General features: G+C 50.4%; 1 protein-coding gene across 8 annotated transcripts; it reads right to left on the reverse strand.

Annotated features, from left to right (window-relative positions):
- Window positions 1-1,309: 1,309 nt before the first annotated feature.
- On the reverse strand, window positions 1,310-23,001 carry CHST10 (carbohydrate sulfotransferase 10). Of its 8 annotated transcripts, none has more exons than XM_044925662.2 (9): window positions 22,700-22,772; window positions 20,597-20,663; window positions 14,948-15,056; window positions 13,697-13,828; window positions 10,721-10,807; window positions 8,258-8,349; window positions 7,247-7,466; window positions 4,670-4,847; window positions 1,310-3,179 (listed from the first exon to the last, which is right to left on the reverse strand). In XM_044925662.2, exons 4-9 carry the CDS (start codon window positions 13,794-13,796, stop codon window positions 2,642-2,644), a joined length of 1,215 nt encoding a protein of 404 aa, XP_044781597.2. In that variant the 5' UTR covers window positions 13,797-13,828; window positions 14,948-15,056; window positions 20,597-20,663; window positions 22,700-22,772; the 3' UTR covers window positions 1,310-2,641. The 8 variants fall into 8 exon arrangements, with proteins under 8 accessions (XP_044781597.2, XP_044781598.2, XP_044781594.2 ...); XM_044925663.2 differs by having other exon boundaries at window positions 4,670-4,775; window positions 10,721-10,870; XM_044925659.2 differs by having other exon boundaries at window positions 10,721-10,870.
- Window positions 23,002-25,197: the final 2,196 nt, after the last annotated feature.

Here is a 25,197-nt window from a genome sequence, read left to right on the forward strand (position 1 = left end):
GCAGTGCCGCAGTGCGGTATTCAGAGAAGTCACCTGTGATAACATGAGTGACAGACAAAACAAGACTGTTGGGGAAAGTGGAGGGAAAGGGGCAAAATGGGAATGTGTACTAACTACTCCTCTCTAAGTAGAGAGAGAGGTGGAGGCGGAGGATTGGCTAGTTGAAATTGGCAAGCACAAACGAAAAGTCCAGAATTTTCTTGCTGTGTCATAAAAATTGAGTTTACAGATTCCAAGCAATAGAGTGTAAGACTGAAGAAGGCTCTGTGCAAAGACTTACCAGGTAAACTGACTCGGCCTTGAGGACAGCACAGATTGTGAATATGCTGTTGCTGTCCAAGTCTTGGTTTAGACAGTCTCAAGATAACTGCTATTAACCAGACAGGGAGACTGGCTTGAAGGCAAGGAAACAAACATATTATTCCTTCTGTGTACCAGCCACCCTTCCCAGCCTCTCCTGTGAGAAGAGGGTTCTGCTTAGATCTGGAACCCCACAACCCTGGGGCAGGGCTTGGCATGTCCAAGGGGCTTGGAAAATGGCCTGTGAAATACGTATTTTATGGCAAGACAAGAAAAATTTAAACATAAAACATCTTCTCTGCCATCATCTCTCCCCTCCACTGTGCACTCGGCATTGACCACACCTCCCCATTTGCAAAAGTACCTGCTCAGCCATAAAGAGCAACTTTCTCCCAGCCTCATCAATAATGTTATCCTTAAAAAGAGAACATTCCTTCTTAATCTTGCCAGGGGTCACGACGATCCACCACTTTGTACCTGAAGATCTAGATTGTGTAAACTGTCAGTAATACATCATTTAATGTGCAGCCCTCTGTCTCAAAAATTTATGTAACTGTGCTTTGACTTCTAACATGGGGAACAGCTCTGGGAGCTTTTTGAGAGGTTGTTCCCAGGTTATGTCTGATTCCCTGGTGGCTCGGTAGTAAAGAATCTGCCCTGGATCGGGAAGATCCCCTGGAGAAGGAAATGGCAACCCACTCCAGTATTCTTGACGGAGAAATCCCATGGACAGAGGAACCTGGCAGGCTGGTACATGGGGTTGCAAAAGGGTTGGACACGCCTTAGCAACTAAACAACAATCATTCTGTGCATCAGGCGTGAGATGATTCCAACAAGACTTTGCTAAAACTTGATAGAAAAATGGTGCTGCAGCCTCTGCAGGTGACATGCCACCTCGTGGGCTGCCCCCCTCCCACCCGTCAGCGCTGCGGGTGGGCGCATGCCCCTCACTGTTGCCAGCCCTCGGGACACAGTCAGGGCGGCACCTCCCTGGGAGCCACACCGCACGTCAGGTTGGCACGTGTTTTATTTCATGTTACTTTCACATTTACAAACTCAGGAAGTCACACTGAGAAAGGGACAGCGGGGGCTGCCTTGAGGAAGAGCTGGGCTCCCGAGCCCTGTGCGGCCTGGTTGGACACTTGGGACTTTCTGCAGGGAGACTGTCCCAGACCTCGAGGGGCCTCACTGTTGGACGGCACATGAAGTGGTTAGTGTGGCCCGCTGCTCCTCAGTGCCTGGAAGATGCGTTACGTGGGCTGCCTCGGCCCAAGGTTTTATTGCTGGTGAATTTGATTATCCAACTTGGGTCAGGATGATGGCATCATCAGAAGTGGGTCTGGTGGGACACGTTTTGCTGAGATGAAAGGAGACTAAAATGGGTACAGTGCTCTGATCTGGCGATGCTGGCATGCTGCCTGTGCCTGCCTTCAGCCCCCAGGAGGGACTGGTCCTGGAGAAGACGGGTGAAGACCTGTCTCTGTGCCGACCCACGCGAGTCCATCAGCGACAAGAGGCAGACAGCCACTGGGGAGGATGTACCCAAGTCCAGGGCAGCCTGACTTCTGGCACCCGGCCAGCCCTGCCTCTCCCCTGGCCACGCTCCCCTTAAGGCCCCCAAAGAGGCTCCCTTCCTCGGTGGGAAGAATGGACACTCCCCTCACTTCCCAAACCTGGATCTCTTGGACTGAATGCGAGAATCACTTGGCAGGTAAAGGTGTGGAAATCTGGCCGAGGAGCACACAGCCTGTATTCTGAAAAGGTGAGCAGCTGAGGAACACCCTTGGGTCATTCCTGAACTTCTCGGGAACTAGAGAGCCATGGAGAGAAGGGTTTGCCTCTGCGATGACAGCGGCGGCTGAGATGAGAGCCAGAAGAGTGACTTTATCACTCAGATCTGATCCTGTCTCGGCCCTGGGATGTCTGCAGGGTACCGGCTTGTCCACCTCTCTTCCAAGTGCTGGGTGCCATGCCTGCTGTCCCCTGGGGACAGTCAGGACTGCCCTGCCCTGCAGGTGTCTGACAACTGAGGGAGATGATCAAGGCCGTCTGATCCCCCGCCGCTCTGTTTGACTGCAAGTGTTTAATGCTCTCCCCACCACCCTGGGGAGAGCAGAGGCTCGGTGGCACTGGAGGGTGGGGGCCAGGACCCTCCATGCACCTTATATGCAGACTACTTCGTAACAGTCAGGGTCCAGCTTCACTGGGCAAGATGCACCCCGGTCCTCAGGGAGTGGCAGTCTTCAAGAGGAGTGAGATGAAGAAGTGTCATTTCTGTGCCTGAGCTCCACCTGGTTAGCCTCTGGTCTAACGAAGATATCTGAACTCATGGTCCTACACGTTAGTTTAGCAAAAACTCTGGTTTCTGGTACCCAAAGAGCTTAAAGTCCCCCTCAAACCGCGCATACAGGCGCCGGATGTCTCGTTTGCTGATGCCCAGGAAGTAGTGCTCGACCTTGGTTCTGTTGTATGCAGTGATGCCCAGGGGGATGGTGGGGTAGGCCACCAGATGGTCGATGCCCGCCTCTCTGAGGATGTACGGGGCGTCGTCCTCCAGGGTCTCGTGGTGCCCGACAACGCTGTACGTGATCTCACAGGGTGCGCACAGCTCCACGTACGTCACCCAGTGGATGATGTGGTCCCCGAACTGGAGATCCAGCCACCTGTGGTTGGGGTCACCCAGGTAGCGCACGAAATCCTCAAACTGGATGCCCCGGGTCTCCGTCCGGTTCCTCCTGTACTTTCTGATGATGCCGGGGGCGATCTCGTGCCTGTACCAAGGCTCAAAGCGGGGGTTGTGGACAAACTTATCCTTAAACGCAGAGATCAGTCTCTCGAAAGGATCTCTTACGATAAAAAACTTGAAGTATGTTTTCAAGCTAAGGAAAAAGATGGAAGACAAAGAAGAGGTTAACCCAATGCTGCTGGTGGTGCTGGCTATGGGTTGTGAGGTGGGGAAGAGTGAAGCGTGATGGCTGGAGCAACGGCAGCCACCAGGCTGGGCCCTGTGCCAAAGGCACTGCACACAGTTCTTACTTAATGCACACAGCCACCCTTGGAGGCAGACCCTCTTGTTAACCTATTACCCCATATTAACTTCAGGAATGTTTTTAAAAGTTTTGTTTTGGGGGCAGAAAACCAAAAGAGTAGAAACCTGCTTGATCAAGTGAGGAACAGCTGAAGCTAGAGGAAGTGAGTGGCTCTAAAGGTGCCCCTTAAAAACTCAATTCAAAATTGCCAGGGGTAGGAAAAATTGGGGGTGGGGGGAGATAAGAGAAAATGGGGAGTCCCCAGGCTTCAGCTGGCAGGAAAAGGGTCTGGGGGAGCTGCCAGTGGGTGCGGTGGTGCCCAGGGGTACCTGTGTGAAGAGCCGGTAATGACAATCAGAGAGTGCCAATGATACTGCTGTGACCCCAGGCACCCCCAGGCCAGGGACCCTCTCAGCGTCCTCACAAAAGCCCCACAAGACCAGTGCTGAGTGGGGTGGCAGGACCACCTGCCCCAAGGACGGTCTCTGATTTGGCATTTGGCATTTCTGAGGCCGTACAAGCTGGAAAGAGTGAACAACCAGAGCCGGAAGCAATGGAAGTGAAGCAGCTGAAAAGCAAGGGCGCTCAAAGACCATTCGGTGCCCTGACACTGGCTGGCATACTGTGCGCTTGTTCCTTTTAAACCTCGTCTTTTGGGGCCGTTTCACAGCTCTCAAGAGAACTGTCCAGTCAGCTAAGGAATCTTCCCCATGCCAGTCTCCATCCTGGCTGTGGTCAGCGAGGCCGGTCTCCCTCTACTTCTTGCTGGGTCTAACCCACCCGGCCACTCATCAGCGGACTGCTGCCCCGGAGGCCCATGCAGCACCGCGGGAGAAAACGAGAAACGAAGTGGGGTCTGCCTGCAAGCCAAACCCCTTTCTTACGAAACGAAGGTCATGCTCATAAAGAAACCCATAAAACGTTACCAAAGCAAAGCAGAACAAAAACAACCAGTCATTTTCACTAAGACTGCCATGTAACTTTCATTTTGATGGCCTGTGTGAAGGTTAAGGTGGAGAAATTCGGAAATTCTCATGAAAGATGTGAATTTAAATGCGCTGAACTCTGGGTGTGTGCCTGGCTGCCTCTCACCAACACAAATGAGCGGCTCTTGGAGACATCTGGGTAACGCAACAGTAGGGGAGCGGAACCCGGGCTTTTATCAGCGTCCCCCTTTCCCCACCCCTGCCCACCCTCCTCCTCCCCCTCCCCCTCCCCACCCCTCCCCCATCCTCTTCCTTCCCACCCCCCTCCTCCCTCCTCCTCCCCACCCCCCACCCCCCTCTCCTCACCCCCCACCCCTCCCCACCCCCCTCTCCCCACCCCTCCCCCATTCCTACCGCTTCTGGATTTCGGCCTCACTGAAAGAGGAGAGGCGTGGGAGGCCATTCTTCTCGTGGTCATGCACCACGTTTTCAGGGATCTCCTCGATGGAAGGGAAGGCTCCTGGGAAGCAAATGGGGGGTGGGGTGGGGGGAGAAGGTATGTTGGTCTGGTCACCTCTTAAGTTGGCCACTGCTGCCCTTAAAGAGAGATGCCCATCTCAGAATGCAGGTCCACACTCCCCACAAACCATCCCCCGGTATCCACGTTTAGGTCTCAACTTCGAATTTCAACTGCTCCTGTGGCGGGGTGAGACTGAAGGGAAGCTTTTGGTGATCCAGGAGCCAACGGGAGGAAACGGAGGAGTCAGGAAGAGGGAGTTAGGCCTACAGGCAGGAGCACCTGAATGAGGCTCAATCTGCCGTGTAAGAAAGCTCACAGCCTGCAAGCAGGATGCCTGAAACCTGAACACTTCCTCTCCTCTGAAACCGGGGCAAACATCAGAGAAGCAGGACCAGGAAGCACCGGCTGGTCTGTTCCATCGCTTCCAGCACCAGAGCACCCGGGCCTAAGAGGCTTCTAGGCAACCTCACAGCATCCCAGGCTGGCAAGTGGCCAGCATGTTTGGTGCTGGATCAGTCAGCCTGATGCTCGGGGTGTGAAGTGATACAGATGAAGCAGGGCTCAGAGGAGGACAAGGAGCATCAGAGGAGGCAGGGCGGGACCAAAAGCCACAGTGCTGGATCCAGGCTGCCGAATGGAACCCGGGGGGCTCCTCCTAGGGTTGGGGGATTGGGTAGGTGTTCACTCATTTCTCAACTCAGGCAAATGGAAATAACGTGTTAGTGTGCTGGGGTGCTAGTCAAGGCCTCACCACCCTTCACATCCACCCGCATGTTAATCCATCCCTGTTAGACTCAGTGTCTGGCAGGGAAGGGTCTCTGCTGGGCCTTAAAAGCAGGGACTGCAGTCTCTGCAGAATATTTAAGCCCTGATCTAGAACCCTGTGCTAAGCACTGAGAATGGACGGTTGTACACGAGCAAGATGTCCCATCCACTCCCACGGGGCTGACCTAAGGGCCAGCTCTGAGGATTTGCACCTGGACCTGCTCTGGTACTTGTCACCTTGCAGGTGCGTCCAGGGACAACAGAAGGCAGCCTCAGGACTGTCGTCCTCCTACTATGCCAAGTCGCTTCAGTCCTGACTCTTTGCAACCCCATGGACTGTAGCCCGCCAGGCTCCTCTGTCCATGGGATTCCCCATGCAAGAACACTGCAATGGGTTGCCACGCCCTCCTCCAGGGGATCTTCCCAACCCAGGGATGGAATCCATGTCTCTTCTGTCTCCTGCACTGGCAGGCGGGTTTGTTACCACTGTGCCACCTGGGAAACCCATACATGCCCTGGCAAACTGCTCCCGTTTGTGTCCTGCTCTCATCAATGGATTCTTCTTCAAAGACAAGTGCTTCATACTGTGGCAGCAAATGTGTAAGACTTTGGTACATTTGTTGTTTTAAATTTGATCTGTAACCTCATTTTCCAATGTTAAAAGCCAACGTACTGTCCGATTACTCCAGAAGCACGTGGATGACCACCAGAAGATAAAGCAAGTGTCTCCTCTCCTTCCCCAATCAGCCAGTGAAAAGGTCAAATGACACCAGCTCTGACCACTGCCTCTGAGAGCAGCAGTAGGCCCAGGGGGCAGGGGGACGCAGACCCCAGGCCCACATCCCATGGGGCTCCGCGGTCTGATTCTCGACTCGGGAGTCACACTGCTGTCCATTATGATTATTTTTCTTTTGAAGCTGAATTTAATAGAGCCCATAATTATCGTGGGTCGGTTCAGAGTAACTAGAGTTTAAACAAACAAACACAGCATCTGAAAACAGTGGTGAGGAATCGAAACATGCAGAGCACGAGGGCGCTTGCCAGTGATTTAATTTGCTCCCGAGTAAACACTACATTTCCTGAAGCAAGTCAATTAAATCCTCTGAACATGGCTGCTCGTTATAAGATGGGGTTGACTGCAGGTGGGAAGACCCCCAGACCCACTGGCAGGGGTCCCCCACCCGGGGCACTGGCTGTGGGTCCTTCTCCACACGGGAGAGCAGCTGTGAGGGCAGCTGCCAGGAGACTCGGTGAGTGTAGAGCCTTGACCTCCTAAGACAGAGCAAGAGACTCATAAGAATCAATGCGGTGACTGAAGGGAAGAAAAGGGATGAACCTGGGAGGCGGGGCGGCAGGCAGAATTGGAGGGAGCTGGAAGGCCCTGATGGTGGGTGTGGACTGCCTGGGTGAACCCTGCCGATACATAATGTGAGACAGGAAGGGGAAAAACACCAGGGAACTTCCGGGTGGTCTAGTGGTTAAGGCTCCTCACTTCCACTGTAGGGGGCACGGGTTGAAGGCCTGGTTAGAGAACTAAGATCCCACATGCCGCACAGCGTGGCCATGAAAAGGAAAATCACCAGCGAGCTGTCTGTGAGTCGCCGGCCCTCCCAGGTCTCCCTGGCTGTGTTCCCCAGCCCCTCCGACCGCCCCCGCTCCGACCCTGAGGTCCGGGCGGGACGGGCCTCACCCAGCACTGCACACACCATTCAGCACAATGAGCACTTTCTTCCACTGGGTGTTGCCCACTTTGGGGGTCTGGCAGAAGAGAATCTTGTGCTTGTCACAGACGAAAATCCGGTCGAGGACAAACTTGGAGACGGCGGTGTGGGACAGGTTCCTCAGAGCATCCTCCCTGCACACGTTCCTCATGAGCTCCAGACGCTGCGTGTACACCAGGGGCTCAACCAGCACCTTCCCCGTCGGCTGCAGGGAACAAGGCGGAACAGGTACCGGGGCATCGTGAGTGCCTACGGGAGGAGCCCTGCCCTGCCCTCGTGCCAGGCGTTAACTTGCAGAGGCCAGGGCCGCCCGGCAGAAACAGCTGGACAGCAGGTGCGAGTTTCAGGGGCCCGGGGTTCAGGCTGTGGATGCGCCAGACCGCCGAGCAGCCAGAGGCCGCTGACCCTGACTCTCCTCAACCTCAGCCTGGACAACCCAAGGGGCGGGTGGGCTGTCTGTCCGCCCGGCACTGTGCTGACCACACGAGGGCCCCTGATGCCCTGGCAAAGGCAGGGTCCTCATCATTCAGGAATTTTAGGGAGGCCAGCTCTCTCCCTCGCTCCCCACCTCCACATAACCTGAGTGTGAGCATGTGAGCCGCACCTAAGGACCTGCTGTCTACACAGATGGTGGCTGTTTAAGATAATCTGGTACACTGGTGTATCTGGTTTATTAATTTAAGAAAACGCCTTAGGCCACTCAGGATGGGTTTTTCAAAGGCAGGAGCCATCATTCCACCTCCTCAGTGCTGAGCACATAATTTTGCTTCTCTGAAATGTACCCTGAGACACATGGAAGGCAATGCCTGGCAGTCACATCAGGATACCAGAAGTTTAGCCGCCGTGAGCAGGTAATGGAGCTTACCGGCCCTGGTTCTGTTCTAAGGAGTCTGATGACGGGAGACCCCCTTGGGGCTGCAGGGGAGAGCAGATGAGAGGGAGATGCTCTGGGAAGAACGGGCAGGGGGGTCAGCGCCGGGGCCTGGCCACGCTCACCTTCAGCTCCTCAGGGAAGTGTGTCTCTCCTGGCAACCTCCCCGCATCGGGCACGGCAGTCAGGAAGAGAAACTCCTGCTTGGCGCTGTAGGCTAGGAGACGGAGAGGTTAAAACTCTTCCCGTGCAGGGGCAGGCTCACAGACCAGTGCCACAGCCCAGAGACCCCAGAATCAGACCCAAACAAACACTTCCAAGCCATGGCTGACAAGGCGACAAGGAGCATCTTCTTAACAATGGACCCAAGGACCTGGACACCCCCAAGCACAAAAGGAGCATCTCCCTTAACCTCAGTCTTTATTCAAGAACAAACTCAAAATGGATCAGCATTTAAATGTGAAACATAAAACTAGAAAAGTTCTTTAAAAAGCATAAATGTACATCTTTGGAAAAATTGATAAACTGTACCTCATCAAAACTTAAAACTTCTGCTCTGCAAAAGACCCTGTGAAGAGGATGGAAAGACAAGCTACAGACTGAGAGAAAGTATCTGCAAACCACACATCCGACCGAGCACTGGGATCTAGAATAAAGAAGTCTCAAATCACAGCAAAAAAGGCAAACCATCCAATTAGAAAATGGGCAAAACAGGAACAGACATTTCACGGAAGAGGCTCTGCAATAGTAGATGAACACAGGAGAGGATGTTCAGCGTCATGAGCCATCAGGCAAATGCAAATGCAAACCACAGTGAGACACCATGACACCTACCCAAATGCCTAAAACAAAAAAGCGAAAACCCAAATGCTAGTGAGGATGCAGAAAAATGCAAAAAAGTGCAGCAACTCTTAAAAACTAAGTCTTCAACTACTGTATGACCCATAGGCATTTATCCCAGAGAAATAAAAATTTATGTCACAAAAAACCTATACATGGGCCTTCCCTGGTGGTCCAGTGGATAAGAACCACCTGCCAATGCAGGGGACACAGGTTACATCCCTGGTCGGGGGAGATCCCACGTGAGACGGAGCAAATAAGCCCATGCCCCACAAATAGTGAGGGCGTGCTCTAGAACCTGTGAGCCATAACTACTGAAGCCTGGGTGCCTAGAGTCCATGCTCAGCAATGAGAGAAGCTGCTGCGATGAGAAGCCTGCTCACTGCGACAGAGGAGCCCCTGACCTCAGCAACCAGAGAAAACCTACACGCAGCAACCGAAATCAAGCACTACCAAAACAAAATACTTACATGCACACGTTCACAGCAGTTTTATTTATAACAGCCCCAAACAGAAACAACTCAGTTCTCCTTTAACACCTGAGTGGTTAATCAAAGACTGGTACATCCAAACCATGGAATACTGCTTAGCACTAAAAAGGAATGAACTACTGATACACACAATAAGCTAGATGAATTTCCAAGTAACCATGGTGAATTAAGTCATTCGCAAAAGGTTGCATATACAACATTCTTGAGAGGACAAAATTATGGACAGGAGAAGAGATTAGTGGTTACCAAGGCCGGGGTGGTGGAGGGGAGAGGGGCTGGGGGTTGGGGACAGAGGAGTGGCTATAGAAGGACAACTCAAGGAATCTGTGGTGATGAAGATGCTCTGCATCCCTGTCAATACCCCACCTGTGACTCTGCACTATGGTTTTGCAACGCATCACCCCCGAGCAAAAGAAAAAAGGGTATAAAGGACCCTCTGTCTTACGTACTTACAACGGTGAGGGACACTAGTGATCTCAAAATTAAAGGTTTAATTAGACAAAATTCAAGTCAGCAGTCAGGTTAGTGCTTACACGTTATTTTTGAAGCTTATGGGAATTGATGATTTCCCTGGTGGCACAGTGGTAAAGAACCTGCCTGCCAATGCAGGAGACATGGGTCCAATCCCTGAATCTGGAAGATCCCCTGGAGAAGGAAATGGCAACCCACTCCAGTATTCCTGCCTGGAAAATCCAACAGAGAAGCCTGGTGGGCTACAGTCCACAGGTTGCAAAGAGTCGGACACGACTGAGTGACTATACATGGGAATTGATATTCAACTAGAGGAAGTCTTACAAAATGCTAGAGCACAGTAATCATTTGCAACAAACTGATTTGGGGGAAATCTTTGGGTAGAATTTGAAGAAAATTTTCAAATCTCTACAATCAAAGAAACGTTTGCTTTCAAAATTTTGCAAAGCCTAAATACAGAAGTAGAATGAAAAAAGTAGTTATCAAAAAAAGCACAGAAATCAGCCTAATAGAGCATAAGCAAAGGCACATTTCACTTTTGTTATAAACATCAAAAACTACTCCTCTTGGGTCATTACCACCAACGCTCTGCAGGCTTCACTGCAGCCCCTACTTCAGTCTGGCTGTTTAACTGCACCCCCAACTCTCCGCCTTACCCCCCGCTCCCCACCTCGGACTCCCCAGCAAGCCCCGCTGAGGACAGGCACCAGCCTGACGTCCTCCCTGCCCAGCGGGGAGAAACCCATCCTCCCAGAACCCCACCAATGATAATAACCCATCTTTCACCCCTCACGCCTCTGAGTTCTCCGACTCCAGTAGAAATCTTGGCCACATTCCTCCGTGAATCCCAAGGAAACTGTTTCTTCCTCTCTCCTGCGTTCGAGTTGAAATGCAGCTCGAACCAGAGCTGTGCACAGGAGCCACTCTGCGCCTGCTCTGAGGCCAGGGACGGTATGAAGACAGAGAGGCAATGCCCTGGGCAACCAGGCTCTGAAAGGCACCCAGAGGGCCAACGCCCTACCCATCCTCCTCAGCCTCATCCCCAAGCACCCACGTGCTCAGGGGGACGTCACCTCCCACTCGGGCCCAGTCACCTCACGTGCCCACGTCTGTGAGCCGCACAGCAATGCTCGGCTCTGCCATGGGCCACGTGGGTTCCTAGAAACCTAAGCCTCCTCGGTGACATTCTAGATGTAAGATGTAGTCTGAATTCTAAACAACTGACTTACTAGTGAATTTCTGAAAAGTGTCTATTTCACACACTCAAGAGCATCGAGAATGACCTTGGTAGCTACAGGGCAGCTCACCTGCCAGCCACACACACCAGCCAGCCAGCCACCAATTCTTAACAGCTTCTTTTACTGTGAACTCCTGGTACTTGCTCCCCAACTTTCCTCGAGCCCAATTCAACTAGATTCTAATAAAACCAACAGCACAACGTAATGTCTGGTTTTGCTTTTCAGTTGCTCTGCCCACAACTGTTTATTTTCACTGGATGCCCGCTGTCACCACTGTGGCCAAAGATCACAGCCCTCCCCAACCCTCGGGGGCAAGGCACCAGAGCCAGGCCCAAGGGTGATCAATAGGTATGACCAGGTGTCAGAACATAAGAGCTCACTCTCCTTAGAGGCGTCATCGTATTTGCTTTACAGAACGTCCAGCGTTTGCCGGGTGCAGTGCTGCCTTGTTTTTCTAGATGTGACCGCATCCCCTCATCCCGACCTCTCTGTGTGTCCAGCTGCCCAGGGTACCCCCTGCATCACACGCCGGATAGAGGGCATGCCAGATGTCGCATCATGGGTTCTGCCCTTAAGCGGCTGGCAGCTGAGCTGAGGCAGAAAATTGGAAGAAGCGGCCAAACAGAAGCGAGAAAATCAGCATCTACGCCTACCCGCCAGATTCACACGGATGTCGCTTCTGAGTTCAAGTGTCCACATACCATGCCGTCAATTTTCCACCCTGAATGGGATTTATTTCCCTAGGACAAAGGCTAGTTCAAAACAGCACTGAAGTCTGTTAACCACACTGAGTCATTGCCACAAACGTTACTGTGGCTTCACTGCTGAGCCAAAGAGGGACGCACGCGCGCGCACACGTATACACACACACAGCTTTAAACCACAACTCAAGACAAACGTGCTCTTCCTATCCACCGGGTGGTAGGGAACTCATTAAGAATAGGGAGGTACAGGACTTCCCTGGTGGCGCAGTGGATAAAAATCTGCCTGCCAGTGCAGGAGACACGGGTTTGACACCCCTCTCCCCCGTCCAGGAAGAGCCCACGTGCTGTGGAGCAACTAAACCCTTGTGCGACAACCTGTGAAGCCTGCATGCCCTAGAGCAACAAGGGAAACCACCCCAGTGAACGGCAGCCTCTGCTGGCAACTAGAGAAAAACCTGCAAAACAAACGATTGAAAATAGAACAGGGAAGCCAGAAGCAAGCCCCTTCATCCACTGACTGGGAAGCTGGGACAAAGCTCACCTCCCCGAGGACAGAGCTGGAAGGAGCCGCCCGTGGAGTCCGAGCACACTGGCTCCCTGAATGCTGAGCCAGAGATCAGCACCCACTTTGCACAGGCGGGCTTCACCGCACAGGACACCCCTGCACGTCAGTGACCCCCTGGTGATGCCAGCTCACAGTGCGCTCCTGGGTCAAGAGCAAAAACACTGAACGCGAGAGAAATAAACTCCAACCCAGGACAGAAACCACCAGCTGAGAACAGCGCTGGGGGCTAATTTCGGTGCCTCCTTCTCTTGCCTGCCCGTCTGCCTTCCCACCTTGCGCCTCTACAGGGAGGATGGAGGCGGGGTGGGGCGTCGGGCAGCCTCTGCACAGTCGGGGCAGCCCGGGGGGGCTCTCCAGGGCGAGCAGGGCCCGGAGCCCGCTGGCCACACTGCCGGCACAGGCTGTGCAGTGCACGGGTGGGAATCAGGGCAACAACCATGGGATCTTTTTCTACTTCCCTTCCCTAAGGGCCACACCTGCACGTGGAAATGTCAGACCCTGCGTGGAATAAACATACCCTGCAATTCCTCCCTGTCAGGCTGCTGTCCCCAGGCCAGTCTACAGCTGCTCATGGGCCCTTCCTGGGGGCCTGGCCTCCCACCATCCCTGAAGGAGTTGTCGCCTTGGGGTTCAAATGACCGTATGCGCAGCTCCTCAGTCACACCCAGCACCTCCTCAGAGGTCACTTTCAGGGCCTCACTGTGCTAGGGTTGGGCTTGGAGCTGTCAGACAAGGAGGACACTCACTTCGCAGAGAAAAACAGTAAGGCCCGTGCAATGGACAAGGGCGTGAACCAGACACAGCTCTTCAAAGACTGGGTTGGGTCCTCCTAACATGTCCTCATCTGACATCGAGTCAACGGGAGTTAAAAATCCCAGCACACATCTATTTACACCAACTTCCTTCCAGAGCCCTGAAGGTGACCTTCAAACACGCTGCCCCCAGCAGGCAGCATCTCACCAGGACACCAAGCAGGGCTGGTCCCCAAACCCGGAGCCTGAGAGAAGGACACCGAAGAACCCTCTAAGGAAAGTGCGTCCCCCTGCCCCTAGGGGAGGGAGGTGACGGGCGAGGACCCCTTCGTCCCTGTCCACCTCCCCTCTCGAGCCTCGGCACATCACTTGGACACAACAACCTCCTTCTGGCGTGCGAGTCCTTTGATTCGATGTCACTGCTCATCCAGGCAGGTACTCAGGAGCAGTATCACTGCAAGGTCTGAATTCGCCAAATCCATTCCACGAGGTGGCGTACCTACCGTCAGGATCTTTGAAGGTCAGCGTGATGAACTTGCTGGCCACCATGAACATGAAAATCACCCAAAAGCATGCGGCCAACAGAAGCCACTGGTGGTGCATGTTGTCAAACGCCAGCCATTCAGCGATTCTTCCTGGAAAACACAAGCCAAATGGCCCTGCTGCTTACACATAAGTCAATTAGGCCAAAGACAATAAAAAGAACAGGCAATTTCAGTTAACAGCCTCGATACAAATGTTTTAAATTTTTTCCTACTGATACCATGGGTATTTGAACTTGGTAACATTATATTTTTAATTAATAACAGTTTATAAAGTTGATGGGTTTCCCAGGCGGTGCTAGCAGTAAAGGATCCGCCTGCCAATGCAGGAGATGCAAGAGATACACGTCTGATCCCTGGGTCAGGAAGATCCCCCCAAGAAGGACATGGCAACCCACTCCAGTGTTCCTGCCTGGGAAATCCTGGCAGGCTACAGTCCATGACTTTGCCGAGTCAGATATGATTGTGCATGCATGCAATATAAAGTTCATAATAAATCAAATTTTAATGGAAAGGAGCCACTTCTACTGGTTTTAGAACACATGATAAGCCTTTACTCCTGCAGTTGAGCCTGCTGACTCTTTCTGGCCCAGGCACCTGCCAATGCCTGGAAGCCAGGGCATGAGGGGGCTCACTTTGGTCTGGACTTTTGCTGTGGCTAATTCTCAGAAGGCAGACAACCATCCTGAGGAAATTCCAAGCAGGTTGTGTTTATTTTTTTTTGTTTGTTTAATTTAAATTTATTTATTTTAATTGGAGGCTAATTACTTTATAATATTGTATTGGTTTTGCCATACATCAACATGAATCCGCCACGGATGTACACGTGTTTCCCATCCAGAACCCCCCTCCCACCTCCCTCCCCGTACCATCCCTCTGGGTCATCCCAGTTGCACCAGCCCCAAACATCCTGTTGACAAGCTTCAGCCACACCTACAGAAATGAAGTGTGGTGCATGCATGCTCGGTCATGTCCAACTCTTTTGCAACCCCACAAGGCTCCTCTGTCCATGGGATTTCCCAGGCAAGAAAACTGGAGTGGGTTGCCAATCCCTTCTCCAGGGGATCTTCTGGACCCAGGGTTAAACTTGCGTCTCCTGCACTGGCAGGTGGATTCTTTATCACTAGCGCCACCTGGGAAGCCCTGTAGAGATGTAGAGAATCTCTGGAACCCTAGAAATGAACTCTGGAGCGTCTAGCTCCATGCACTTGCCTGCCAGGGCCTAGGAGGAGCCTTGGGGGTGGGCGTTTCTCATGTTATTGCCAGCTGGGAGCGATGTGGGGCACTTGGGTCCTCAGTGGGTCACATGAGCCGCACGCTGCTGCAGGGGACACAGAAGAACTGGAAGTTGCACTCAATTCTTGGCAAGAGAGACAAAAAAGTCTCTTTATTCACATGTCACCTTTAACACAGGACTTCTTGAAGCCAGACCCAGGAACACAGAGAGACCACACTAGGCTGGGTTAGTTTCCGTCAGCTGACAGACCCGTTCATCACTCCGGGGCAGCAGGGAGATGTTCTGTTCCACATAGACCGTCTGCCAATGGCAGACGACTTCAGAAAGCCTGTGTGCACTGGTACACCGAGCTCACCACAGCCCAGGTGTCAGCTCTCCACCTGTCTCCACGACAGATCCCTACCTCCTAGACCTCACCGCAACTCTGAATTCCCACCCCCAAGGGCCTCTCCAGCTTATGAGAGGGGCTCCCCCCGCCACCTGGCCTGCATCTGCACCTTCACCCTCAAGTCCCCACAAAGCAGGTGCATTGTTTTCCCGGAGTCCCCTGGTAGAAACAGAGTGGGGAAAATGGAAACAGTGACAGACTTTATTTTCTTGGGCTCCAAAACCACCATGGGTGGTGACTGCAGCCTTGAAATTTAAAAATGCTTGCTCCTTGGGAAAAAAACTTATGACAAACCTAGACAGCATATAAAAACCAGAAATGTCACTTTGCCTACAGAAGTCCGAATAGTCAAAGCTATGGTTTTTCTAATAGTCATGTATGGATGCGAGAGTTGAACCATAAAGAAGGCTGAGTGCCGAAGAATTGATGCTTTCAAACTGTGGTGCTGGAGAAGACTCTTGAGAGCCCCATGGACAGCAAGGAGATCAAACTAGTCCATCCTAAAGGAAATGAACCCTGAATATTCATTGGAAGGACTGATGCTAAAGCTGAAGCTCCAAAACTTTGGCCACCTGATGTGAAGAGGCGACTCATTAGAAAAGATCCTGATGCTGGGAAAGATTGAGGGCAGGAGGATCAGGGGGCAAACGAGAATGAGATGGTTGGAAGGTATCACCAAATCAATGGACATGAGTTTGGGCCAATTCCCAGAGACAGTGAAAGGACAGGGAAGCCTGGCTGCTGCAGTCCACGGGGTCACAAAGAGTCAGACACAACTACATGACTGAACAGCCACCTTGCAGAGCTGCCAGGTTAAACAGATAAACACACAGGATGCTCCAGGAAGTTTCAATTTCAGATTAAACGCTAATTTTCCAGTTAAACTCCTCTGTCCATAGGATTCTCCAGGCAAGAATACTGGAGTGGGTAGCCCTTCCCTTCTCCAGGGGGATCTTCCCAACCCAGGAATCGAACCCAGGTCTCCTGCATTGCAGGCAGATTCTTTACTATCTGAGCCACCAAGGAAGCCCCAATTTTTCAGTACTTTAGTATAAATATGCCCCTGATATTGCATGGGACACACTTAATACTTTAAAAAGCTACTTGCTGTTTCTCTGAATTTCCAGTTTACCAGGGTGTCCTGCGTTTTCTCTGGCACCACCCAACAAGAGGAACGCGCTCCCTCTCTGACCTCCTCAAGCAGCTGGTCTATCTCCACAGAGTCTTCCTATCCCCTCCTGCCACTCCTCCTCTGGGACCTCCCAGCACACAGCCCTGGAAGGTCCCACCACTCGCCAGCTCTGGGACTCGCAAGGTCACTCACCCTCCCTAAGCTGTAGCTTCCAGTCTCTGAGACAAGGCCCTCCTCCTTCCAGGATGGTTACAAGGATTAGCTAAGAAACTGCACCAAAAGGACCAGCTGCCCAGGAGCAGACCCTCTAAGAACAGAAACTGGCCAGTCCCTCGGCATCCTTTGTGACCTTCCTATTTAATTTCCACATATCCAGAAAGGCGGTTCAGTGGTAAAGAACCGCCTGCCAATGCAGGAGACTCGGGTTCAATCCCTGAATCTCAGGAAGACCCCTGGAGGAAGAAATGGCAACCCACTCCAGTAGTCTTGCCTGGAGAATCCCAGGGGCAGAGGAGCCTGGTGGGCTACAGTCCACGGGGTCACAAAGGGCCGGACACGATGAGGGACTGAATAATAAAGGAGACGCAGACTTGGAGAGCAGACTCTTGGGCAGGGCCAGGGGCAGGGGAGGGTGGGATGAATGGAGCGAGCAGTGCGGAAACATACACACTACCACATGTAAAATAGATAGCCAGGGGGATTTGCTGTATGACTCAGGGAGCTCAAACTGGGGCTCCGTGACAGCCTAGAGGGGTGTGGAGCGGTGGGAGATGTATACCTATGGCTAATTCACGTTAACATATGGCAGAAACTAACAGATTACTGTAAACCAGTTATCCCTCAATTAAAAATAAATAAGTAAAAAAAAAGCTACAGCAATGTCCTGGGCCCCAAGAACAACTGAGCCAAGACCGTGCAGACCTGTGGTGAAGGATGCAGGCCAACCAGCGAGGACAAACCTGGGCGAACCATCATGTGGGATTCACAAGCGTCTGATGAAGCTCAACGCAGGATTAAAGAGGCTTGCTGTTGTTCAGTCAGTAAGCTGTGTCCGACTCTTTGTGACCACATGGACTGCAGTACCCCAGGCTTCCTTGACCTTCACTGTCTCCCAGAGTTTGCTCAATCCCATGTCCATTGAGTTGGTGATGCCATCCAACCATCTCATCCTCTGTCACCCCCTTCTCCTCTTTCCCTCAATTTTTCCCAGCACCACGGTCTTTTCCAATGAGTCAGCTCTTCACATCAGGTGGCCAATCAGTATTACTCCTTCTAATGACTATTCCAGGGTTGATTTCCTTTAGGACTGAGTGGTTTAGTGAAAACAAAGACCTCCGTGACATATATACACTACCATGCATAAAACAGATAGCAACTGTATAGCACAGGGGGCTCAGCTTAGTGTTCTGTGACGATCTAGAAGGGAGGGAGGTCCAAGAGGGAGGGGATATGTGTATACGTATGGCTGATTCATGTTGTTTTGCAGCAGAAACCAACACAACATTGTAACCCAATTATTCTCCAATTAAAAATAAATAAAAATGATAAATACCCAAAAAAGACCTCCATCACTCTTCCCATTTACTCCTGTTTTAGCCTTCCCAGCTATAGGTAACTAGCCCCTGTAGAATTCTGGGATGACCTTGGAAAAATCAGCATAATTTGCCCCATTTTTTTTTAACAAAAAGAAAGTCATTCCAAATTCCCATAGTCCCAGCTCCTCTCGGCCTGCCCACCACCTGTAGTGTTTCCTCGAACGCACAAACTCCCCACGGCTCTGCTTCCTGTCCAAGAGCAATGGGCTCAAGGCTCACCATTTCTGTCTGCAGAGAGGCTGGGGCCTGACCCCACAGACAGTCCTCTCCTCGCCCCCAAAGTCAGGGGACAAATGGCCTTTCAAAAGCTGGACACTTTCTGTATTTAACTCTCCTTTGTTCAAGGAGCCAAGACAGCTCCCAAGGCACCTCCTGCAGATAACAGAGGTGAGTTTGAGTGTGCACCCCAGTGAAGGAAGGGGCAGCCCAGCTGTCTGTAGCGCCTCCCTACTTCAGACCATCATGTGGGATTTGCAAGCATCAAGGTGTCAGGCCAGGAGGCCAGCTCTTTGAAAACCCATAGGGCAGAGGTGGAGGATAAAGAATGATGGACAGATGGGGAAAGCAGGGCCAAGGATGCAGGAAGGTCACTAAACATGCAAGAAATATGAACCTGTTTCTCTCTCTCAATGAAGAGGAAGACAGCACACACATGACACATCCGTAGTAACTAACAATGCCTCTGCGCTATTACCAACTCTGGAGCAAATGCTCCCTGCCCTGCACTTTCAAAAAGATGCTGTCTGAAAGCATCCATTTTTTCAGCTGCCGGTGGCTCCCCACACACCCCGTCTGAGCTGTCATCCAAAAGCAGTCTCTCTGAATTTGTGCTAAAGAGTTTGAGTCTCCCTTCCTCCTACCATCTAATTCTACTTGTTTTTTCCCTAGTTCTACTTTTACTACACACAATCACTCAACCTGTGGTAAATAAGCCCATTTAACTTTCTAAAACAGTTCAAAAATTTTCAAAAGCTATTGCTCTAGTCAGGGCCGAGTATGCACAGAGCAACAGATCCATCTCAAAACCGCGGTGCAAAGGGAATACAGCAAGAATGGAATGAGATATGACACAGTGCCATTTATGTAAATTAAAGACACAGGCGCTGAAACCAAAAATACATGTTCTACGAAAACACAGAGAACGAAAGAAAAGGATGACCTTTCCAGTGATTTCTTATGTGGGTGGGGTAGAGTAAATGAACTTGAGAAAAGGGAATTAGAAAGGAATAATCTCCAAGTAAGCAAAATGAGAGAGGGGCCTTGGGGACATCAGAGACAGTAACCCAGGAGTTAGCACCCATTCAATTCCTTGAACGGGAAGGAGACAGAGGGATGGACAACTGGACAGAGGAAGATGAGGTTTAAAGAGACCACAAAACAGCTTTCCCCCAAATGTCATTCATTCAGTTACATTTACCAAGGGCTTACTCTGAGCCAGAAGCCATTCCAGGCTCTGGGAATCCAGCAACCAACCTATCCTGCTCTCTTGGTACTTTGTTCTAATAGAGGCAGACGGGACATAAACAGAGCCATTAATGTCCAAGATCACATAGGCGCTAAGAGACATGGTTAATAACACAGGAGGGTGAGGGATGAATAGGGACCTGGGAGGAGATTATGTTGAGAAGATGCTCAACAAAGGGAGGGGACCCACCACAGAGCACCTGGCAAGGAGCTCAGTCTGGGTCCAGAATCACCAGAGCGGCAAGGAGTGAACAAGAGGGCAGGGGAGTGGCCCAGATGAAGAGTCCTGTCCAAGGCCCTTTACTGAGATGGAAACTGACTCCTGGAGCCTTGCTCCCATCATATGTGTACGCTGAGGAAAGCATTCCCTGTCCGGGGTTCAGGTTTTAAAACACTCATTCAAAACCTATCCAGACACTAAAGGAAATGTCACAAAAAGAATCTGGTCATGCACAATTTCCTGTCTCAGAATGATTGCTCATCCTTAGTGACCCGGAGGGAAACACGCTCTTCTCTCTGGCAGATGGAGAACCAACAAGAGGTGAAGGCAGATTCTCATTAATGGTGATGACGAACAGCAAACACACCTGCGGAGGCGCTGCAGGCCATGCACTGCTTTCTACAGATACTGACCTCATCTAAGGCCCTAAGTTGTGTATGTGCGTGCGTGCATGCTCAGTTGCTAAGTTCTGTCCCACTCTTTGCAAACCCATGGACTGTAGCCCACCAAGCTCCTCTGTCCTTGGAATTTTCCGGGCAAGAATACTGGGGTGGGTTGCCATTTCCTCCTCCAGAGGATCTTCCCAACACAGGGACTGAGCCGGCGTCTCTTGCATTGGCAGGCAGATTATTCACTACCGCACAACCTGGGAAGCCCCTGCCTAAGAGGGCACTCCTATTATCATTATGGTTAAGGATACATTTCCAAGAACACATGCACAAACTCCTGTTTACGAGTTTAAGCTTCTGAAAATCTCCATATGAGCAAGAATGGAAAACGCTATTACATGACACAGATTTCAGATAACTGGTGAGGTGTCCATACCTTTTGAGCCTGATCCACATTTCCTTGCAGTATCTGCTTTGCCTGAGGTTCTCGGCTCCTCCTGTAACTGTATGGGACAATTAAAAAAAAAAAAAGCAAATAAGCACCATTAAAAGTTACAAGATCAACTTGCCTTATACTCGGGAAACAGTTAACCAGTATTAACAGCTAACCACTTAGGTTATTCGAGGATATTTCGCATACCAGGTCTCTTACAGAGAGGGGTTATCTTTGGGGATGGCCTGGTAAATGAATAAATTATTCTAAATGTACCAAAAGAGCTAGCTGTTTAAAATATTCTTCCGTGTAATTTAGTATGAAAATGAAATCATTTTTGGAGCAAAAATAATAAAACCCTATTATACCACTCTTATATGTTTGATATTGGGTAAAGGATTTCTGTATAAAATGATCAAATCTTTCAATGCAGGATTTTCGCTGGGTTTTGTATTTCTTCAAGCTTTAACGACCTGGCAAATTCTAGGCAAATGTCATAGCATGAATGAATAATTGGGAACAAGCCAAACTCATGCAGTTAGAGAGATTACAGATTTAATAAAGTGAGCTGGTAAAATAAACATCCAACTCACTGAAAACATAAGGCAACCCAGCAGTCTGGGATGGTCAGAGAAGTCTAGCTATGCTTTCTTTTATGCTTATGAACTCAATATTAAAATGAAAAGCAATTTCATATTACAAAGATGGAAGGACTGAGCTTTATTGTCTCACATGCAGATTCTTCTAGACCTGTATCAAGACAAACTGCTCTCTTGGCTTCTGTAATCCTTCAGGCCCTTTCCTCTCATCCACCTTTCTCCCTTGTTTCTATTCTATCATATAACCTCAAACATTTGAAAAATGATCTAAATATAATGGAGAATTGCCCAGGATAGTAACGAATTCCTCCCTTTCTTTGTTCAGTTCTGCAAGAAGTCCAGTTTCCATTCCAGGGAAGAAGAGAATTTCTCTCTCAGGTATTTCTTGGAGATTTTTATTCTTGAGGGTCAAGAGCAAAGATGGAAAGATTTTTTTTTTCCATGCTGAAATTCCTATTTCAACCAAGATGAACTATGCCCTAATTATACAGGGGGAAAAAAAGAGAGAAGACCATTTCAGTCTTCCTGTCTGTTCTTAACCCAGCCAATGAAAAGAGTGAATAAGCCTGGAGCAGAGCTGCCTGGTTTTAAGAATATCTGAGATATTCTTCACTCGGACAGTGAAAACTGACCAGTGACCTACTCTTCAGGGCCCAAAGTCCCTTTGGGTGTTTCAGACAAAAAACCCCTTTGTGACGATCCTCGGGCTCAGCTAACCAGAACCTGGCTGTACCGTTTTCCACTCAGTGGCTGGCCCTTTCTCCTGCCTTTCGCAGACTTGGAAAGTAACAAGGCAGCTTTTGGAAGATCTGGTTCATCTTCCGGTCCAGACGTGCAGAAATGTATGCCTCCACCTCCAACTTCTGACAGGCCCCTCTTATGTCCAAATTTGAGCTGAGGACCCCTGGAGCCTACCTGGCAGGACACACGTATTTCCAACCATCCTTTTCCCTCCTACCTACCAGTGCGAGCGTGCTCAGTCGCATCCGACTCTGCGACCCCATGGATCGAAGCCTGCCAGGCTCCTCTGGCCATGGAATTCTCCAAGCAAGAATTCCCTCCTCCAGGTCCACCCACCGGAGACGTGCTTAATTGTGCACTTAGAAAACTGCACATGGTCCTTCTTTCCTGGCCTCTCTCTCATCTCTGCATGCCCCCTGTGCCCAAGTGGAACATTTTCTTCCTCTTTCCGCTCCCAATGACAAATGCAAATTCTCAGGCAAGGATGAAAGAAGTAAACTATGGATCACCGAGGACCGGTGATGCCGCGACTACAGCATCCCCGGCAAAGACGCTGCCTTATTGCATGATTAACGTGTTGAAGGCTCTCCCCTTTCATTCCACGAACGAGGGAGGCCTCAAGTCGCCGAAACACACTGGGATGTCGCTGGCAAAGAGAAGCCGGTTCCCTCCGTTTTTCCGTCCACCCAGGGTGGGGCAGGGGTCGAAGAATGTGACGCCCGCCACCCCCCCCCCCACCCCGGCTCTCGCGCGTCCCCGAGCTCACCCTCAGTGGAGCCGGAGCTGTCGGGGTCCTCGGGCCCTTCTGCGGTCTCGGGGGCTTAGTTCGGCTTGGGCCTCGCGCGCCTGGGGACGAGGCGCGAGGGGCCCAGGCGTCCCGGGAGCGCGGGAACCCGGCCCGGAGGCCTGGCCGCCGCCACCGGCCCTCCCGGCCGGGAATGTGGCGGCGGCGGCGCCGGAAGGAGGAAGGCTTACTCGCCAAGCTCTCTCTGGAGGTGAGGCCGCCGCCGCCCCCGCGCCGGTCAGCGCCGTGCGCGCTCCTGCCCGGGCTCTGCGCGCCCCCGCCGCCGTCCCCGCCGTGCGCGCGCCGCCGCGTCGACCAAGGGGAGGTGCAGGGAGGCGCAGGGAGGCGGGGCCAGAGACCCCAGGACCCGGCTCCGCGCCTGTCCTTGCGGCCGAGTTCAGCCCCACACCAATCCCCTCCCCAAAAGTCCACGAGAGTGTATCCCAGGAAATGACAGAGGGACGTGTGGCCAAACCTTATCCCACCAGGTCACCATCCATAAAACAGGTTGGGTGTTTGAGAAAGAAAAAAAAAACCCCAAACTTGGAAAAATGAAAAAGAAAAAAAATCCAAAAGTGGAAAAAGGTAAAAGTGCTTGAGTTTGGGGTGCCTCCCAGCATTCCTAATTAGCCTGCCTGGTTAAAAAAGAAAGAAAAGGAAAAACACAGCCATCAACAGGACCTTTTCAACAGCCTCCCCCCCCCCCCCCAACCACCCTTGACTAATGGCCTGGAGGATGTCACCCCCTTGTCAAGGCATGAAAAAAAAGTGAAAGTGTTAGTTGCTCAGTCGTGGCCCACTATTTGCTACCCCATGGACTGTAACCCACCAGGCTTCTCTGTCCGTGGGGTTCTCCAGGCAAGAATACTGGAGTGGGTAGCCATACCCTCCTCCAGGGGATCTTCCCGACCCAGTATAAGGGTTCATAAACAAGGCATAAAGACCAGGTCAGATTGCAGTCCGGTAGAGCTGTAACTTCTTAACCTGAGGAATGTGGTAAGGCTTGAGGTTTTAGGGAAATCCTTTTTAAGACTTTTGGTGAAGTAAGCCCCAAAGGTGATGAGAGTTTTATTGCACTAGAAAATGTAAACCAGTTTTGTTTTGCTAAAACCTACTTGTATGTTAACTACCTAAATATATATATATATCTGTTTAGTAAACAGGATAATATAGATATGTGTGTACACACATGCATGCACTTGGACATATAAACTTTTGTCAAGCTTTTCAGGAACCAGGTTTTTTGTTGTTAATTTTTTATTTACCCTGTTGATGTCTTCCTTATTGACTTAAATATTGATGGGGCTCAGTATTATCGAATTTCACTTTTAACGTGATCACTAACCACCCATGACTTAAAGATGGCAAGGCGGTTGAAGGGCAACTTGCTAGGTTTTTTTGACCACTTGTTCAGATATTTATTAAGCCCTTTCTTGGGGCAGTACGTTGACAAGAGACATTTGCTTCCTCCTTGAGGATTTGAATGGAAGCACATGCATGACAGAACCACAATAAATGAATTTGGAGCTTAGACATTACATTGAATAATATGCAGGGTTAAGGATCCAAGCTCTGGGAGTTAGAGCTTGTGAGTTCAAGTCTTTATTTCACCACAGAAAGCTCATGACCCTGTCAACTTCTTCTGTCTCTCTGTGCTCCTCGTTTCCTCATCTACAAAATGGGAATATTATCTAGTATTTACCCTGGAGTTTGGTAGTAAAGAATAATAGAAATAAATGCATTTAAAGTACACAGCACATTTCTCCCCAGTAATAAACATTACAGTAGACATAAACTTTCATTATTTTGTTTACTTTTTATTGCATACCTAAGATGCTGTTCAAACAGTAAAAGATACAGTTCTTTCAAGAGTCTTATGCATTGGTGACTAAGGTAGCTGAATATTTTTGTTGAGGTTTTTCCAAATTATTCTAGTTCTTCTTTTTGTTTCTATAAATGAACTTAAGGAAAGTATTAGTATTCATTCTTTATAACAGCAGGGTACTTCCTAAAATAGCAATTCTCAGAATGTGATCTGTGGACCCCTGAAAGTCTCCAAGATCCTTTTCGGGGATCTGCAATATCAAAACTACTTTCAATATCGTGCATCGAACCTGGACTGGCAACTCGTTTCATACATGATATTTTACATGTTTCATGGGGCTAGTGCACTGGGACGACCCAGAGGGATGGTATGGGGAGGGAGGAGGGAGGAGGGTTCAGGATGGGGAACACATGTATACCTGTGGCGGATTCATTATGATATTTGGCATATCTAATACAATTTTGTAAAGTTTAAAAATAAAATAAAATTAAAAAATTAAAAAAAATTAAAAAACTACTTTCAAAGTAATATGAGAACACTAGATGTCTTCACTATTTTTTTTAACATTTTCAAAATTGAAGTATAGTTCATTTATAAGGTTGTGTTAGTTTCAGGTGTACGGCAGAGTGATTCTGTTATATATGTATACCTGAAT

The sequence above is a fragment of the Bubalus bubalis genome, chromosome 12 (genome assembly GCF_019923935.1).
Source record: "Bubalus bubalis isolate 160015118507 breed Murrah chromosome 12, NDDB_SH_1, whole genome shotgun sequence".
Lineage (NCBI taxonomy): Eukaryota > Metazoa > Chordata > Mammalia > Artiodactyla > Bovidae > Bubalus > Bubalus bubalis.

What these genes read in the sequence shown, in the direction of transcription:
- CHST10 (XM_044925661.2), bottom strand. Translation starts at nt 13,796, where the DNA reads ATGCACCACCAGTGGCTTCTGTTGGCCGCATGCTTTTGGGTGATTTTC. An exon ending in AGAACTCAGAGGCGTGAGGG is followed by an intron (nt 8,350 to 10,720) that starts GTGAAAGATGGG and finishes TCCGTCTCCTAG; the next exon opens with CCTACAGCGCCAAGCAGGAG. An exon ending in GAGGCCGAAATCCAGAAGCG is followed by an intron (nt 3,180 to 4,669) that starts GTAGGAATGGGG and finishes CTTTTTCCTTAG; the next exon opens with CTTGAAAACATACTTCAAGT.